Below are 18,208 nucleotides of genomic sequence, written 5' to 3' on the forward strand. Positions count from 1 at the left end.
CTAATATTTCTTATTCTGAAAAGTTATTTAGAGATTATCGGGGCACCTGGGTGGCTCAGCCAGTTAAGCATCTGACTCTTGATTTTGGCTCAGGTCATGATCTTGTGTTCCTGAGACTAAGCCCCACGTGGGGCTCTGGGCTGGCAGCATGGAGTCTGCTTGAGATTTTCTCTTTCTCTCTCTGCCCCTCTGCCCGCCCCCCTTTTCTCTCTCTCAAAATAAATAAATGAACACTTAAAAAATTAAAAAAGAAATTATTAAATTGTTAATATGTGAAATTTTGTTCCTCTTTATATATTTAATCTGCAAAAAATGTTTCAATCTGTGGTAAACCCTTTGATACCTTAAAAACTCACCTAAAATGCCACATTTTCCAGGAACTGGATATAGCTTGCTTTATAGTATATGAATATAATTAGTGAGTACTTAGCATGGTGCATTTTAATACAGTTTGAAGAGGAAAGCAGGAGGCTTCTCCCTGAATTTGAAGTCATGACATTTCATTCATTGTTCAAAGAAAGGTCCACTATTGCAGGCTCAATAGACTCTCAGGGCCTTTTCTTTCCCTCCCTTTCTTTCTTTCTTTCTTTCTTTCTTTCTTTCTTTCTTTCTTTCTTTCTTTCTTTCTTTCTTTCTTTCTTTCTTTCTTTCTTTCTTTCTTTCTTTCTTTCTTTCTTTCTTTCATTCAAGAGGGAGAAAGAGAGCACAAGCAGGGGGGAGAGGCAGAGAGAGAGAGAGAGAAAATTTCAAGTAGGCCCCAGGCTCAGCACAGAGCCGGATATAGGATCTGGGATCCTGGGATCAGATCTAAGTCGAAATCAAGAGTCAGACGTCTAACCGACTGAGCCTCCCAGATGCCCCAAAGCTTTTGTGGGTGTTTTTCAAAAGACTGGGGAGGTGATGTTTTATGATTTCTGCAGACCTAGTTAAAATAACCTTAGGCTACCATTTACTGGTTAATCAGTTCATATTAAAAAATTGTTCATTATTACCAGCAAGAAGCAATGAAATGGAGAAATCAGCGACAACTTGGATTTCAAACAGCTAAGAAAGTCTCCTACTGACCACTGCCATTTGAAACATAGTGATGGGAAATAGGGAAATATCAGAGAATTGAGATTATATATGTTATGCAAAGGACAGGAAGTCGAAGAGACCAAAACATCCCTTTATGTTTTACTGAGTCTTCTTTATGGTGTTTAAACATGAAATATAAGCCCATCCCTCTGATCACAAAAACCTTAACTTAGAACTTAGGACAGGGTCGACAGATCATGCCTGAAATTCTTTACAAAAATGCCAAGCTTCACTATGATTATATTTGTGGAAATAAGCCTTAGAAACAGTTCTTTAAAACTTCTGGACTTGTTGAATATTAAGATAAATGTGGTAAACTCTCTCTCCCCCTAACCTCAACTGAAAAAAATACTTTATTTAAAAGAAAATTACATATTACAGTTTGAAAAAGTTAACTAATATTGGTTTTGGAGAGTGTCAGTGGGGCAAATGGTAATGATTTCAGCTGAAAATAATTTTTATTTTATGTGTACAATGATATGTGAATCAATAATCCTACTTAAATGACTCTGTTTAATGTAGATTTTATTTCAAAAAGCAACTATGCTTTTTTAACCATACCTTAATTTAGGCAACATATGTCTGACACATTCATTACATTATACATTCCCCTCTTTAAATGTACTGTTTTACATACTTTAAAAATTTGTTTACTCTAAATTTGGCTCATTTAATTAGGTATTGGGAAACTTTCAATATCATAGATATCACCATCATATTTAGGAAACCAAATGTGCCTTATTTGCCTTCTTATCCCTTCACTTAAAAATATTAGAGGGACGCCTTGGGTGTCTCAGTGGGTTGATCATCCGACTCTTGATTTCAGCTCAGGTCACGAGCCTTGGTTAGTGAAATGGAGCCCCAAGTCAGGCTCTGCACTGAGCATGAAGACTGCTGGTGATTCTCTGTCTCTCTCACTCTGCCCCTCCCCCATGTTCATGTTTGCTCTCTCTAAAATAAAATAAAAAAAAGAAGAAGAAGAGGAAGAAAAAAAATGTTAGAGAGACGGTGCTCACAATCAATACAGGAAAATGTACAAAGAAGATCTATCCACTCCTCTTTCCTACTCTCCCTTCTTCCTGTTTCAGTACATTACTTTGTTAAGTTTACACTTAATCTGAGACTATTTTAGATGAAAGACACTGCATTTTAACCTCCAAATCGGAAACGTGATTTGAACGTCTTGGATACTTATGGTTTAAGATTAAATTTAATATTATTTAATCAACACATTGCAGAGAGCAGATTCCCATGGGCTAAGTAAAATTAAAAGTTACTCCTACCTTTCCTTTCTCCCTCCCTAACCTTAAGGAAAATTAATAACATTCTTTTTTTTTTCTTCTTCAAACTTGGGTTCTTTTTTTTTTTTAATATAATTTATTGTCAAGTTAGCTAACATACAGTGTAAACAGTGCTCTTGGTTTGGGGGTAGATTCCCGTGATTCATAGCTTACATACAACACCCAGTGCTCATCTCAAAAAGTGCCCTCCTCAATTCCCATCACCCATTTTCCCCTCTCCCTGCCACTCCAACCCTCAGTTTGTTCTCCATATTTAAGAGTCTCTCATGGTTTGCCTCCCTCTCTGAGACTTTTTGGACAGCAACATGCAGAAGAATGAAACTGGACCGCTTTCTTATACCATACACAAAAATAAACTCAAAATGGATGAAGACTTAAATGTGAGACAGGAACCCATCAAAACTCTAGAGGAGAAAACAGGCAACAACCTCTCTGACCTCAGCTGCAGCAATAATATTGTTTAGTGAAATTATTTCCTTTCCCCGAAATCCTGCCTTCCATTATCCAGACCACCAGAATCCCACCTATCCTTGAAAATGCAACCCAAAAGCTACTTTCCTGATGAAACATTGTCCGACTTTTCCATAAGAAGGGATTTTTCTCTCCTTTAAAACTGTGAATGTCGTCAGTTCTTTTATACCCCTTACTTTGTAGCATAGTTAATTCATACTATTGCTGTCGTCCTTGCAAAAGTGAAGTTCCTTGATTTTGTCATTTGTATCTTCATCTTGCAGTGGAAATGCCAACTAGTAGTTGAGAATTTGGGGTCTGGAGACTAACACATCTGAGTTCGAAACTTCACCAATTCTGTGATCTTGGGTAGATGTATTCAGCTACTCCTATCTTCAAATTTGTCTTTGGAAATGCAGGCTTACTTCACTGAGAGGTATAAATAAAACACTTAGTGTAGGAAGCACTTAAATGCCATTAACCATTGTTATTGCTTATATCCCCTTCATATATAAAGCTTTGCATATAACATGCAGAGTAGCTAAATTCTATTGGGTGAAAGAATTATATTTTGTTCTTATTTCCTACAAACACTATTATCCTTTAATCCAAAAACAACTTGTTTCGCTTAGTCTAGTATCACTACTGCCTTGTTAACAGTATTTATTGGGCTTTCACAGGGTCTAGAAAAGTATATTAGAATCTTGGAATATCAGAAATATTGTTAGTTGCCGTCTTATTCTCCAAATACTTACTACTACAATTTGGTCCTCTTCGCTAGAATAACTCACTAGGAAATGTAAAAACATTCCTATGATATAAAGGATTATTTTCTCTTACATCATAACTATGTATGAAGTACATGTAAATGGAGTAGGAATATTTGTATACAAACATTTTTCACACAGCACCAAAAAGTTTTATAGCACTATTATTTTACCAGTTGAGTTAAATGAAACAAAGAGTAATGTATATGTTTAAAAGTCTTATCATTATAAACCAATAACCATTTCAGCCCATTATGCCGTCTTCAAAAAGGTAATGAAAACAAAATAACAAAATAATCTATTCTAAGCACAATGATCACATTTTTCAGTGTATTTTTAGATATTGAGTCATTTGTCTTAAAACTATTGCAGAATTTGTTACTATATTCTTGTAGCAATTTTTCTTATGTATATGTTGTTCCATAATCACAGTCTATGTAGAATATAATCCTGCATCTTCACTTATCACCTTAAAAATCACACAGGTTTTCCCAAGTGACTTCTTTAATAGTGTAGTTTTAAAATGCTAGAATATTAGGTCTTCAGAATTGGGATGGCTTTTGAAAATCCTGCTTAACCTCCATCTCTGTCTGTACTTAATATAAACATCTTCATTTTTAAAATTTTTTCCATTTTTCTTTCTTTTTTAAATGTTTATTTTTGAGAGAGAGAGAGAGAGAGAGAGAGAGAGAGAGCGAGCAAGCAGGGGATGGGCAGAGAGAGGGAGACACAGAATCTGAAGCAGGCTCCAGATTCTGAGCTGTCAGCACAGATCCCAATGCAGGGCTCAGACTCACAAACTGTGAGATCATGACCTGAGCCAAAGTCGGATACTTAACTGATTCAGCCATCCAGGCGCCCCTTCAATTTTTTTAAATTCATAACTAACCCAGACCGAAACAACAGCAACAACAGCAACAAACACAAACAACCACAAATAAAGATTTCTGCCCTCCAACCTATGCCACCACTGGCTGTGCTTGTAGCTCTCTACCTTCCTTTACCACCAATATCATTAAAAACATTGTCTTAGGGGCGCCTGGGTGGCGCAGTCGGTTAAGCATCCGACTTCAGCCAGGTCACGATCTCACGGTCCGTGAGTTCGAGCCCCGCGTCGGGCTCTGGGCTGATGGCTCAGAGCCTGGAGCCTGTTTCCGATTCTGTGTCTCCCTCTCTCTCTGCCCCTCCCCCGTTCATGCTCTGTCTCTCTCTGTCCCAAAAATAAATAAACGTGGAAAAAAAAAAAAACAAAAAAAAAAAAAACCAACACATTGTCTTACTCCCTGCCTTCTCCGCGTCTTAATTACCAAAGCAGTGAACTCTTAGTATTCATTTTAATTGAACTCTCTCTGGCATTTAACACTGCTGATAGGATACAGCTTTCTTTGAAGGCGCTTTTGCCTCTGAGTTCTGAGGCTCCGTGGATTCTGGTGTTTGCTTTTCTTCTCGATTCATACACGGTCTCTGGATGCATGCTTTTGTCTGGGGCTTACAATAGCAAGCCCTTGGCTACAAGCACGACTAGCTGCTGAGTGGACTTCTACACGTGCTATCCCGCAGGCGTAGCAAATTCATCGCGTACAAAAGTAGATTCATGAGTATATTCAAAGCCACCCCTCTTCCTATGTACTCTTTCCTTTCCCTTTCTTTTATTTCCCGCTTCCGACTATTCTCCAAGTTCTCTGCCCTTTACTTTCAATCTCTTCTTCCATTACTTTTGTTCAAACCCTCACCATCTCCTGTTTGCTACAGTTATCTTCTCTAGCTTTTCCTCCCTCTAGGAACCCAGGGCTGCAATCCATTCCCCATGGAGCTGCCCTGATGGGTTTATTAAATCCTTTCCTCTTTTTCTTTTCCTAAAACTCTTCGGTGGGCCTCTAGTGCTGACATGATAAAGTCTGAATTTCTTAGAGTGGCACATGAACTAATGGTTCTCCTAAGCATATCAATCGAGGCTTTTCATTCAAGTAGTTCTCCGTTTCTCTCTGCCCAGAATCTTTTTTTTCACCATTTTTATTACTTTTATAACATTTTGTTTTACTCAAATCAAGGATAATGTACTCCATGAAGTCGTCCCTGATCTATCATCTTGCCACTCCTTTAAAACGTATGATTTGCTCATGTTTGCCATCCCAGGCCAAATTTGTATTATGCTACACATTACACATTAGTGCAGTGCAGTTTTCATGTCTATCTTCTAGCTCACATATCACCTAAGAGCCTTATCCTTAAGACCCAATGTAGCACCTGATATATCCACAGGTATTATAGTTAGTGTTATTTGTAATGAGCAAATGAACTGAGTGCCGTAGACTCTGAGTAGCTGCTTATGGAAGTAAAGGAATCCTGAAAGAACATTATCAGGTTACAGGAAATCCTCCATACTTTTTGGCATAAAATTGTATATTGAATTAAAAAAAATTTTTTTTAATGTTTATTGTTGATAGAGCATGAGGAGGAGGGGGCAGAGAGGGAGACACAGAATCCGAAGCAGGCTCCAGGCTCTGAGCTGTCAGCACAGAGCCCAACACGGGGCGTGAACCCACAAACTGCGAGATCATGACCTGAGCTGAAGTCGGAGGCTTAACTGACTGAGCCACCCAGGTGCCCCTTATATATTGAATTTTCTTAAAGTTTTAAACTTACGTTCTTTAGTTATGACTAACTCATAAAATAATAATTCTGCATGACAATAATGATTGCCATGATTTTTGTGGTAAAAATTGAATATAGTAAATGCACTAAAATAAAATTTTAAGGAGAAATGTAGCAAATTCCAGATTAAATTCTTTTAGTGAAAATACGTTTTTAGAAACTCTTGATTTGTAAACTTAAACAAGGAGTAGTTTTCTCTTGGACATATAACTGTGCTGTATTAGGAGAGACTGGAAAGAGAAAAAAAGAAATCCAGTGAAGTGACACTGTTGTCTAAGAACAACAAAGGAAAGGTAAAGCCAGACTTTATACAATACTAATGGATTCTCATATTTTCAGCAGTGGCATAAGAAGATTAATATACCTCTCTACCCTCTCATCTCTACCACTTTCTGAGAATCTAGGCATATGTGAGTACCTGTTTGAGAAAAAAAATTGACAAAAAAATTTCTAAAGTACTAATGTGTTATTTATACTGCCAAGTCATAAAGGCATATTAGGAAAAGTGTTCCTGAATGTATCCAATATTATTAACACATTTTATCACATTTCACAATTTCTTAGATACCCCTTTTAAAAAAAATTAACATCTCTGTAATTGGTATGTATCTCACAACCAATGGCTGTCACAGATTATTGACAACGTTTTTGCTTGAGACACAAAATAATGGTGACTCTTAAAATCCGTGGTGTCCTAATTTCAGGAAATATAGTAGAAATTAGATTGGTGACATAGCAGGTTCAATAATGGATTAAAAAGTTTTAAAAAAGGTAAATTTATATTTATGATATGAAATAAGTGGTTGATTTGGATTTGACAGTTTGAATGGCCCCCCTCCCCCCCGCCAACACACCATTCTATATAACACAAGAATTACCATTATTTTTACTCTGGTAATAATTAAGCATATGGAAAATCATACTTGTACTTAATGCTACACCTTATTTGACTTGGCATCCTATATGCTTAGGTTTGAAATTTTTCTGCTTTTTGAATAATTCAAGTCAAGTTTATTTTAACCTTGGTTTAATGAACTTGTGGTGCTATCAAAAAAGCATAAAAGAAGAGACTCAATTATAATGCAAATTCTTAAAAATAACTGCAAACTTCACTGATCATAGACATTTTTCAAATTTCTCAGCCAAATTACTGAAAAGCATTTTACCAGTTTATCTGAAAATGTGTGGCTGTATGCACACAATAGATGCTACCAGATTTTCTTACCCTAGTAATGGAGATTAATGATGCACGGGCTGGCCTGTTTTTCAGTAAGTAGGAAAAAATTGAAATTCAATGGATATTCCTGCTCTAGTGAATTCCTCACTATAGCAGTGACTCTTACCACTGATTCCAGTACACGTCTCTCTCCTACTCCAATCCAAGGGAGACTATATTTATCAACATATTATTTTCAGCTCAGCAAAGAATTTTGTGTTGGTAACTTCCATAGATTTTTTAATCTGTATGTTTAAATAAAAATATTTATATGACTAGGATTTGTTTTTCTACAAAATAACGGTATCATAGCAAATAGTGTTTGGATTGGAGATTGCATAAAAAATATTTATATTCTATGAGAAGTATTAAAGTTAAAGGTCTTCCAAAAATATTTCCCTAATACTCTCATAAATTATATTTTTATATCATTAATTCCTGTGATTTAAAGATAACCTCCCAGTTCAAATTAGAAGAAGGAAACATTATCACCTACTAATGTCTTAACATTGATTATTTTGGAGGAAAGTCATATTGGCAAATGTAAGCTTTAGAAATTGGTGACATTAGAACATAAAATTTATTCTAGACCAAAGCATGAAGGAAACAGGTGCTGCGCTCACGTTAGAGTAGGAGAAAATGTGCGTACTATACTTCAAAAAAACATTGCAACTCCTTAACCATGAAGCAATAGTTTTCTGACCCCAAATCTCAAATATTTTATGAACACGTCTCATTCAATCAAGTCCTATATTCTTCATCTTCTGCAACTGACTTTCTAAGCCTTAAAAACAAAAGTATTCCCAGGGCACCTGGGTGACTCAGTCGGTTGAGCGTCCTACTCTTGTTGTTTCAGGTCATGATCTCACAGTTGGTGAGTTTGAGCCCTGCATCTGGCTGTGCACTGACAGTATGGAGCCCGCTTGAGATTCTCTCTCACCATCTCTCTCTGCCCTTCTCCCATTCATGATCTCTCTAAATAAATAAATACATAAACTTAAAAAAAAAAAAAGCTTTCCCCCACCACAAGAACAACAAGCAGCTCATATTTAGTGACATCCCCTTTCATACACATCTAAGAAAACCATTTTTCCCCTATCATAACAGATGAACAACAGAAGAAACTCTAATCTTGAGGGACCTCCCTCTAGCTCAAACTTGCAAAAATAAAACCTCTCCCATACCAGATCTCTCATTTCCCAGAACCTGTTACAACCCTCCCCATGATATTCTCAGAAATGTTTCTTCTGTTTGAAATATTCTTTCCCTCAACCTACCTTGTCCTATCACTTTTAATTTACTAATGTCAGTCCTTCAGACAAATCTTGACTTTATTCAGAACAGTGCTCCTCATTATGTGTCTTCACATACTAGATGCTTATTTGTATCATGATATAGTTAAACATCTGTCTTTTCTGCTACAAAGTAAGTTCTATGAGGGTTTCAACACTGGCTCTCTCATGACTAGTAAATAATAAGGATTTAACAAATATTTGTGAAATGAATCAATTTGTGTGTGTGTGTGTGTGTGTGTGTGTGTGTGTTTAATCAGAGCATACTATTATCTGTCTCTAGCCACTTTAAATATCTTAGTATACATTCTCTACCAAGGTACCCAGTTAAGCAAAAATATTAATTCTTTGTATTAAAATGAGCCTGTAGCTTTATTTTTATTAAGATAAATGTTTCTCTTATATTTGTTCCATCATATACACAATTTATTACAGCACCTGCCTGAAAACCCTGGCATTGCCCTGATGTAGTAAGCCACAGACTTGGGTTTGTTCAGTGAAAGCTGCATATTCTCCATAAATGTCACTATGACTGGATGATAATGACAATTTTTCAACTCACTTGGATGTCTAGGACTTCCTTTACTCAAATTGTTCTTTCCCGTGTAGCTGATGTTTTTTGTTTATATAACCTTGTCTTGCTAGAATCATCTAACCATGTTTCTCCTCTCTTAGTGCTAGCTGTTCTGCTAGTCCTCCCCCCCCCCCCGCCTGCCAAGTGATTCTAACATTTAAGAATGTTCAAACACAGTTTGCTGATAGTTATATCTTCTCATTTTTAAGTATGTTTTGTGAAAACGTCCTGTGATATTCATGTCATATACAATAAAAATGTTGTAGTTACCGTATTTTTTCTGGATATTTATGAACATTATAGCCACAATTGTTATTTGTGAGGATTATCGCTAGTACTTCAATGTGACGTTATTTCCTTTGTTCCATTACACCATCACAGCCACCCGATGCTGGGAAGAATAGAAAAATATAATTCCATATCAAATTATTTGCGCCTTTGTTTGGGTCCTGAAATCACATCCACCGGAGCTAGGGGTGGTGTTTACCTCTAGTAACGATGGCAGTTATAAAGGCTGAGTGTGAGACCATGGCAAAGGGCCAGGAGTTCAGGATAGCTGAACTGCATGGTCCATGGGAAAGAACGGTGGGTAATAGCTAGAAAGTCAGACTGGATTCACAGTATAAATGGCCTTGTATGATGATATTCTGTGAACTTTGATTTGCTGGTGGTGAGTACATTTGAGGCACAAAGTACAAGATCAGATTTGCATTTGCAAAATATCATCGTGTCAGCTTATTACACAACAGAGATAGAAGCATGTTCATTGCTAGACAGGCATATGGTCAAACTGTGCAAAGTTTGTTGTTAATTTCAACATTAGATCCCTTTCAATTCCAGTTGGCAAACAAGAGGGCTGTAGGAGGAGAGCTTGTACAGGGCAAATATTAGTTCTACACTGGCTACTTGTAAGCCAGTTTTGGGGATATTTGAAATTCAAAGATAAAATCAAAGATGAGACCACATGTAAAAATAATTTTTTTATTAATCACCTAGCTCCTAGAGTTTAGTATTGTGGTTAAATGAATTCCTCTTTTTATCCTTTATTTTATCAAGACTCATTGAAAAATAATAGATTTGTTCACATTCTTGTATATGTAAGTGGAACATTCTGAACTGATTCTCATTTTTTATGTTTTAAGATCTTCCTTTGGTATGAGACAATCATTCTGAACATTAATAATTATCTATAATGGAATACAGATGTATACTTTGTAAGTGGGGTCAACATGTTCTGATCTCCGGGACAGACCCCAGCCCACATAAAATAAACCTCTTAGTTTTTAATGGAATGTCCTTAAATAGCCTGTGCAATAGTTAAAGAATAAAGAAAAAAAGTGACCTTGCATACAAATTTATCTAGAATAGTCTCAGTCTCTACCTGTTGTGTGGGATAATCATTAATAGTGCCTCCTGTCATACTAAAGAAGTATTTTGACCTGAGAGAGAAAATATATACTTATAATTTTAACACCATGGGCAAAGGCAGATGTAAATCGCAGTGTAAATCCGAGCTCTGATACACACTGTTTGATTTTAGCAAGAAAGCTCGCTTTGGTGTCTCCATCTCTAAAACTAGAGAAAATAAGTTTTAGCTTGCAGAGTTGTGAGACAAAAAATGCATAATTGGCTTCATGGGCATGAAACCTATGTAGTCACACAGGGCTCTATGCTAAGATGTGTCCCATGCTTGATTTAATGCTTTATTGGTCTCCTGAAATGCTCAGGACATTTTCAACAAGGGGGAGTGTACTTTCATTTTGCTCTGGTCCCACAGTTTATATTCAGTCCTGATTAAATGAGAAAGATACTAACTTAATCCAAATTTTCTAACTTAATTCTTCCATTCTGGTTTAAGTCCTGATTTCATATCACCAACCAGAAAATCATGTATAGCCATTTAAACCAACTGAAATATTAAAAATATCACAGAAGCAGATTATTTTTCATATAAAAGCAAATCTCCATTAAATTATATAATATAGATCCAACAATGTTTATGGCAGAAGGCACTTACCACATATTCAAATGTTGAGAACTTAGCAATAAATTATTAGTATATTTTCATGGGTAATGAAGTAACTTATTGCTTTGCTTTTGGGGCGAGCCGGGAGGTTGTTTTGTTCAGTTTACACAAGTTGTTAAAATAATTTTAATATTATAAATGATTCTCCAAAATTATGAAGAGTCCTCTGGCTTTTTACACACATAAATGTCTTTCTACACCTGGATAGTCACCCTGGGACAATGTAAGTATCCTAAGCTCTTTTTCTGTATATAAAGCATAATTAATGCTACCGTTAGTATTTACACTTAAATATTCATAATGATAGCTTTAATTTTTGAGCTCTTATTGCATGCCAGCACCGTGCTAAATACTCTACTTGCATTTTCTAGGTATGTTATCAACTCACACATACAAACAAAATATCCTCCTGAGGAGGGTGTTATTATTTTCATTGTAATGATGACTATATTGAATCATGGAGAATAAATAACTTTCCACAGCCGTATGGATAGAATATAGAACTTAATTTTGAAAACAAAATCTCTGAATTTTAAAGCCTGAGCTCTTAGTCAATGTATCAGTGTTTTGCAAGCTGGCATCCAAGAATGTATTCTCAGAAATCCATGATTCTATAATAATTTAAACTGTGTATTCTCTAACAGATAATCTAACTGATAAAAACATATGTGTATTCTGCATCATCTGTGTGGTCTGATACATCTGTCGTTATGCCCCCACAACTATACCTAATTTCTAATAAGCTAAGAAGAAGGAAATGAGACCGGTTTAAAATAGGAATGATTCTTTCCCACTAAGTAAAGGACACGTGGCATCATATTGTACTATACAGATGAAGTTTCTCCACAGTCTAGAGAGGGATGAGGGAGAATTGAATCATCACACAGCATAGTGTATTTAAAGGCATAGCAAACTCCAAAAGTCTGTACGCTAGCAGCTGGCTCCTTATCCCCATTGCCAAGGGCGACTTAATTTCAGAAAAATGAAATCTTATGCCACATTAGACACATGGTGCTATTTTAAGTTGTATTGTTTTAGTAGTTTTATTCCCATATTTTTAAACATGTTTTGGTATTATATGTGTGTACAACTGAAAGCATAAGCACATATCTATTTTGTGTTAGAACATGCTTAAGTTGCATTAAAATAAAAACAATTTAAATCAATATTAGGAGTTATTAAGTTTTTCTTTTCCTTTTACTTTAAAAAGAACTTGTTGGAGCTCTGTTGGGTGGCAGTTCTTCATGTGACTGGTTGATTGTTAGCATCACATCATTAGTTTTTATTATTATTTCATACTATGTTGTTATATTGACTGCTCCATTTTCATCATTTTCATTTTCTCATTAGCCTTTTTTTCTTTTGCCTTATTTTTGTTAATGTTTAAACATTTGAAAGTTAAAGCAATTCATTATACTTCAGTTTGCTATATAATTCCTATGATTATTTTCATGAATCATTACTTTAAAAATCTTATTTCTGGAACATAATGATTTGCTTTCTTTTCTTGCTAAGATAAACCTTTGAAAAACAGAACTCTCCCTGACCTCTGGTATAATAATATGAAGCAAGTTATTAGATCTGAAAGAAAACTGAGTTCAATGAATTTCTGAGACATAAGGAATATGTTTGGGAATTTATAAGGACTTGTTTGGTTTTGGAACATTACCACAAACCTTTTTAAAGTAATAAATTAAAATTAAATCTTGAAAAAAAAGTGGAGAATTCTAAGTAGTTAGACACGTCCTCAATTTTTGTTAAATGAAAACAGGAGGGTTAGCAGTAGCATACACTGATTATGAAAATGCCTTAATTAATTTTATTTTTTAAGTTGGGAGAGGTAATCCATTTTTTAAACGTGCCAGTTTGCTGCAGTTATTGATTAGTGGATTCTACCCATTATATCAGTTTTCAAAGGCAATGTCGTATTTATTTCCCTTTTTGTTACTGAAGTTCTTGGATCAGGAGAAGGCTGACTATGGGAAGGGAAAAGGGTCAAATTCAGAAACAGTTATGAAAAAATCAGATAAGAATCATTCTAAAATAAAATTGATCACTCTATTTTTTATACTTTAAAAGAAATAAATTATAAATCTAAAGGTAATCAATTAATCAGAGATCTACAAATTAAAAGGCATCCTGAAAATCTTTTGCTTTCATCTTTTTCCACGCTATCCTTTCATCCTAGGGGCGGGAGGACAATACTGAAACTATCGTATATTTCTGTTTATGTACAAGTGTCCTTTCCGTGGACAGTCATTTCTTCTTCCTATATATTATTTGAGGGAATGAATCATCCGCAACACACAGCCATTCTGTACATCACTTTTCTGTCAAGCTGTAGTTAAATTAAAATGCATTAACACTTCCATACATTACATTACTTGAAAATGATAATACCTTCTATTAAACTGTACTTCCATATTCTGTTTTACCTGCAGCTGAATGTGGTGCATCTGCAACAAATAATGAAGGGATTTTGCTCTCTCCAAATTATCCACTCAACTATGAAAACAACCACGAATGCATTTATAGTATTCAGGTTCAAGCAGGAAAGGGGATCAATATTTCAGCCAGAACATTTCATTTAGCACAAGGAGATGTTCTTAAGGTAGGTGAACTCAACTTATACTTAGATCAATTTTAGTCATTAAGTATACATTAATATGTATATATATGTGAATATTGGTATAATTACCCATAAGCTGATTCTGTCATTCATAGATTTAAATTAGATATTATTTTCCATTTTCCTATTATCATTTTCATTGAGGTAAGTGTTATGTTTCCAATGTTTATTTATAATACATACGCCTTTACTTTATGATACATAAATTTTAATGTTTCAGTAACACCAAAATAAGGACATTTTCATGTCAAATATCTTATATTCAACTTTATATATATTTGACATATATATGTCATATATATATTTTATATATATATATATATATATATATATATATATATATATATATATATATAACATAATATGGGAATGGTCATTTCTTTAAGAAATATAATGATGATTTATTTTTCTTTGGTATCTATAAAGTAACTTGGTTATCTCTGTTGACACATGGAGAGTTTTTGCCTTTATGACTACAAAAAATTTATATCTAATAGGTACATAAAAATAATGACTTACTATCTATAAATTACTTAAGAAAAGTATATTTTGTTAATAATAAACTTTTTGAGTGAAATGTATTAATTTATTTTAAAAAGTTGAAATAGTCAAATACCCTATTTTTAAAAGATACAATTTTAGGAAAATATTTCCATAGTTGCTGATTCATATTTCACAAAGTAAATGCTTTGTAAATATAATTTATATTCAGAAGTAGGATAACAACAAACACTTCTATAAAATCACATTTAAATTTTTTTTTAAATAATTGAATACATGTTTCTTCATTGTCAAGGTTCCCTTACCTGGTAAGAAATTCAACATAATTCTGTTTTCACAGATTTTAAAAAATAAAAAAATAAATAACATTTCAGGTTGGCAGGGGTAGGGGATTCTTGTTTAAGCAGTGATTTTAAGACTGTTGATTATTCTTTTCTCTTAAAAAATATAACTGTGATGACAATCGATGGTTTTCTAATACAGACAGCACTATGTGCTTGTAAGATCTGTATGGACATGGGAAATTTCTCTACAGTACGCCTAGATGCATACAGCTTTACCATTCATTTAAGGCCGTTCCTGTTTTTTACACTTTTCCCCAACAGGCAACAGAAATTGACTTTATCATCTCTTCAACCTCCTTTATGTTTATGGTTTGGATTCTCCTGGTAAAATAAGTTTTATTTGCTAAAGTCAACATCGAGATTAATGGGATGCTAAATGTAGAACTGATTTTCCTTTTTACAGGCTAAGTATGGGAAAAATAAGTCATTGATCAGAGGTATACGGCTAGCCACTAACCTGTATCACACAAGCAACGATGATAAACATATATTTATAAGTTCACAGCTAAGAAGTGCTTCCTCACGCCTCCCACTATCCTTCCTCAAATATTTCTTTGCTCTCTGTGATGCTTGAAAAGTAGCCAGTACTTTTCCGTACCGGGTGATGTTTATTAATTGGAAAATTCATTTGGGATAGCAGGTGATGGCTTAAGAAAAATGGCCCTAATGTGTTCATCTGAGTGATTTCTGACTAATCTCCTATTTATTTGAAATAAGGTTACATTCACTTGTTACCCATGGACAACTAGTTCAAAGTAATCCCATGGACAACTAGTTCAAAGATACCTACTACACAGGCACAGTTAGGCACACACAGGCAGACACATGCACCCTCCAAAGGATGGATGATTCATTCTCGAAGACTGAGAAGCCCAAAGTCCTCTCAGGATGCAGGGTCATTTGCCTCCCTGCAAACCAGTCCATGAGAGTCCATCCCCATTCTAGCACTTTCCAACATGACACCTAGTACAGTCAGCTCTTCCTCCATTCAGACTAGGAAAGAAGAAATAAGTAAAACAAACAGCCCATCATAGAAAACAAACAAACAAACAAACATTGTTTTTCTTTATATGGGAGAATTGGCTATATTCTTTGGAATAACATTCTCTTGTAGTCTTTATATGAGTATAATGTTTAGAAAAGTTTTTTTTTTCTGGTTTTGCTTACTGTATAGTATCACTGTATTGAATTCTGACTAAAACTAAAACAGCGACAACAATAAAAACATGAGTGTGTATTGAATTTATCTATAGCTACACACACACACACACACACACACACACACACACACTTTCCTCTCTGAGAGTGCACCATCCAGACTGATGCCCACCTATCTACGCACTCTCTTTTCCCCTACCTCTTCTTACCATAAACTACTTTACTTATTTATAACCAAATAAATAGTTACGTCAAATGTAGACGATCATATGACTCCTCTAGGTAGTTTATTTCGGACACGACTACCAAATTTTCTAATTCAGTAGATCTGGGGAAAACTCTTTCAGTTGCTCTGTACCTGGAATTGTGGATTTTTATAAAGTTCCTCAGATTATCTGATAACCATAAGGTTTGGGAATTATGAATATATCCTTCCTTGGTTCTATTGCTTTCAATGGGTAAGAATACTGAACTTCTCAAACCTTCACTCAAAATATGTAGCTTAATTAATTCTTTCAACTAACATTTATAGGAGATGTTTATTACATGTTCCCTCTAAACAATCAACAATGAACAGTTCCCACTGTCAGTCTGATAAGATAAAAGCTGAATTGCAATCAGAAGTACTACGTCCGTTTTGTTGTTGTAATGTTTATTTCCAGAAAAAGATTGAGCACTATGTTCTGATAAAGGGATAAAACAGGGACAAAATTCAAGACAATATTGTTACCTCAGTCAGTATTGTGTAGTTTTATATAAAAAAAAGATTTATATATTATGTCAAATTTGACAGAATGGATAATTATGGAGAAGAGCCAGTAAAATACCTTAAAATTCGTTTTGAGAGTCTGAAAGAATGGGTTAAGAGAACTGATGTCCTATTTATGAGAAACTAGATAGTTAGAGGACTTGATTAATCACACTAATAACATTCTTTTAGAAGTATGATAAGAACATTATTAAAATGCTGTTTTTCCAAGATGTATTATTTTCAAGCTTATTTTCTAACCCATGTGCTAGTCTTTGGGGATACTACTTGTGAGAACCTATTGGTAAATTTTTAGAAATTTTGTGAACTGGTTGTTAAGCGTGGTGATTATTAAAAATTAAATTAAATTAGATTAAAGTTATATTACAATTAAGTTATATTAAAAACAAAAGTAACAAATACAACTTTCATTTCCTAATTATTTTACTACTTTTATTATTATGCGTTTTGTTTTAGGTTAGTTACATATATTGTATCTCTTTGGTGAATATACTATGTGAGGGTGCCTGCCCATCCTTTCCCAACTCTGCACAGAGATATCACATCAATAGCTTGATATTGGCAATACTAGGAATAGTTATACTGCAGAAATGGACAAACATTAAAGGTCTTGACTTGATCTATTGCTCTGCTCATAGTCTATACTTAAGTGAGAATAGGTTGTGTCTGGAGCCATTCTATTGTAAATAATGCAAAAAATATGGAGAAATCATATTTTCTAGAATTAAAAAAACAATTATTTAATTTAGCTGAGAAGTTGTTCCGATCATTTACAAATACGAGTTTCTGATATAACGTTGTTTTTGCATTGCTTTACTCTGATCTTATTAACATAAAAAAATCAAGCAATATTCATTTAGGAACCACTTTGTCAGTTCCAATTATAAGTTGCTGATACAAAATTTGGCAAAAAAACACCAAAAGCATTCTGTAAGATTCAATTATCTCTATGGAATTTACAGTAATGAATATTGTATATTTTATTACCATTTGTAAGTTGCATGCTATAACATCCCTTAAATCAGGGATTCGCAAACGACAGTCAGTTGGTCAAATTGTGCTTGCCACCCATCTCTATAAATAAAATTTTACCCGGAGAAAGCCATGTTTATTTATTTACATATTGTCCATGGCTATTTTTGTACTTCAATGGCAGTATTGAGTAGTTATCCCCCCCATCTAAAATATTTTCTAATTCTTTTTAGAAAAAATTTGTCAACCTCTCTTTATATTAGTATACGTTATTAAAAGAACATATGGGTGGATATATATATTCAAGAAATTTGTTTGAGTGCTGGTTGCTAAATATTTTCTAGTACACCAGTGATCTCTTGGGTCCACCACACATATCTGTCAATCAAGTCTGCCTGTTCACTGGCAATCCTTTGTTATCTCTCCCTTCAAAGGCACTCTCTAAATATTTATTCATTCTTTCCCATACTGAGTATA

The 18,208-nt window shown here is 34.5% G+C and overlaps 1 protein-coding gene across 1 annotated transcript in view; it reads left to right on the forward strand.

Annotated features, from left to right (window-relative positions):
* CSMD3 (CUB and Sushi multiple domains 3) overlaps positions 1-18,208 on the forward strand; it is a 1,276,067-nt gene that overhangs the window by 918,849 nt on the left and 339,010 nt on the right. Inside the window, 1 exon segment of the mRNA XM_030304305.1 lies at positions 13,800-13,969. Within this exon segment, the coding sequence (XP_030160165.1) occupies positions 13,800-13,969 (170 nt within the window).

This window comes from Lynx canadensis, chromosome F2 (genome assembly GCF_007474595.2).
Source record: "Lynx canadensis isolate LIC74 chromosome F2, mLynCan4.pri.v2, whole genome shotgun sequence".
Lineage (NCBI taxonomy): Eukaryota > Metazoa > Chordata > Mammalia > Carnivora > Felidae > Lynx > Lynx canadensis.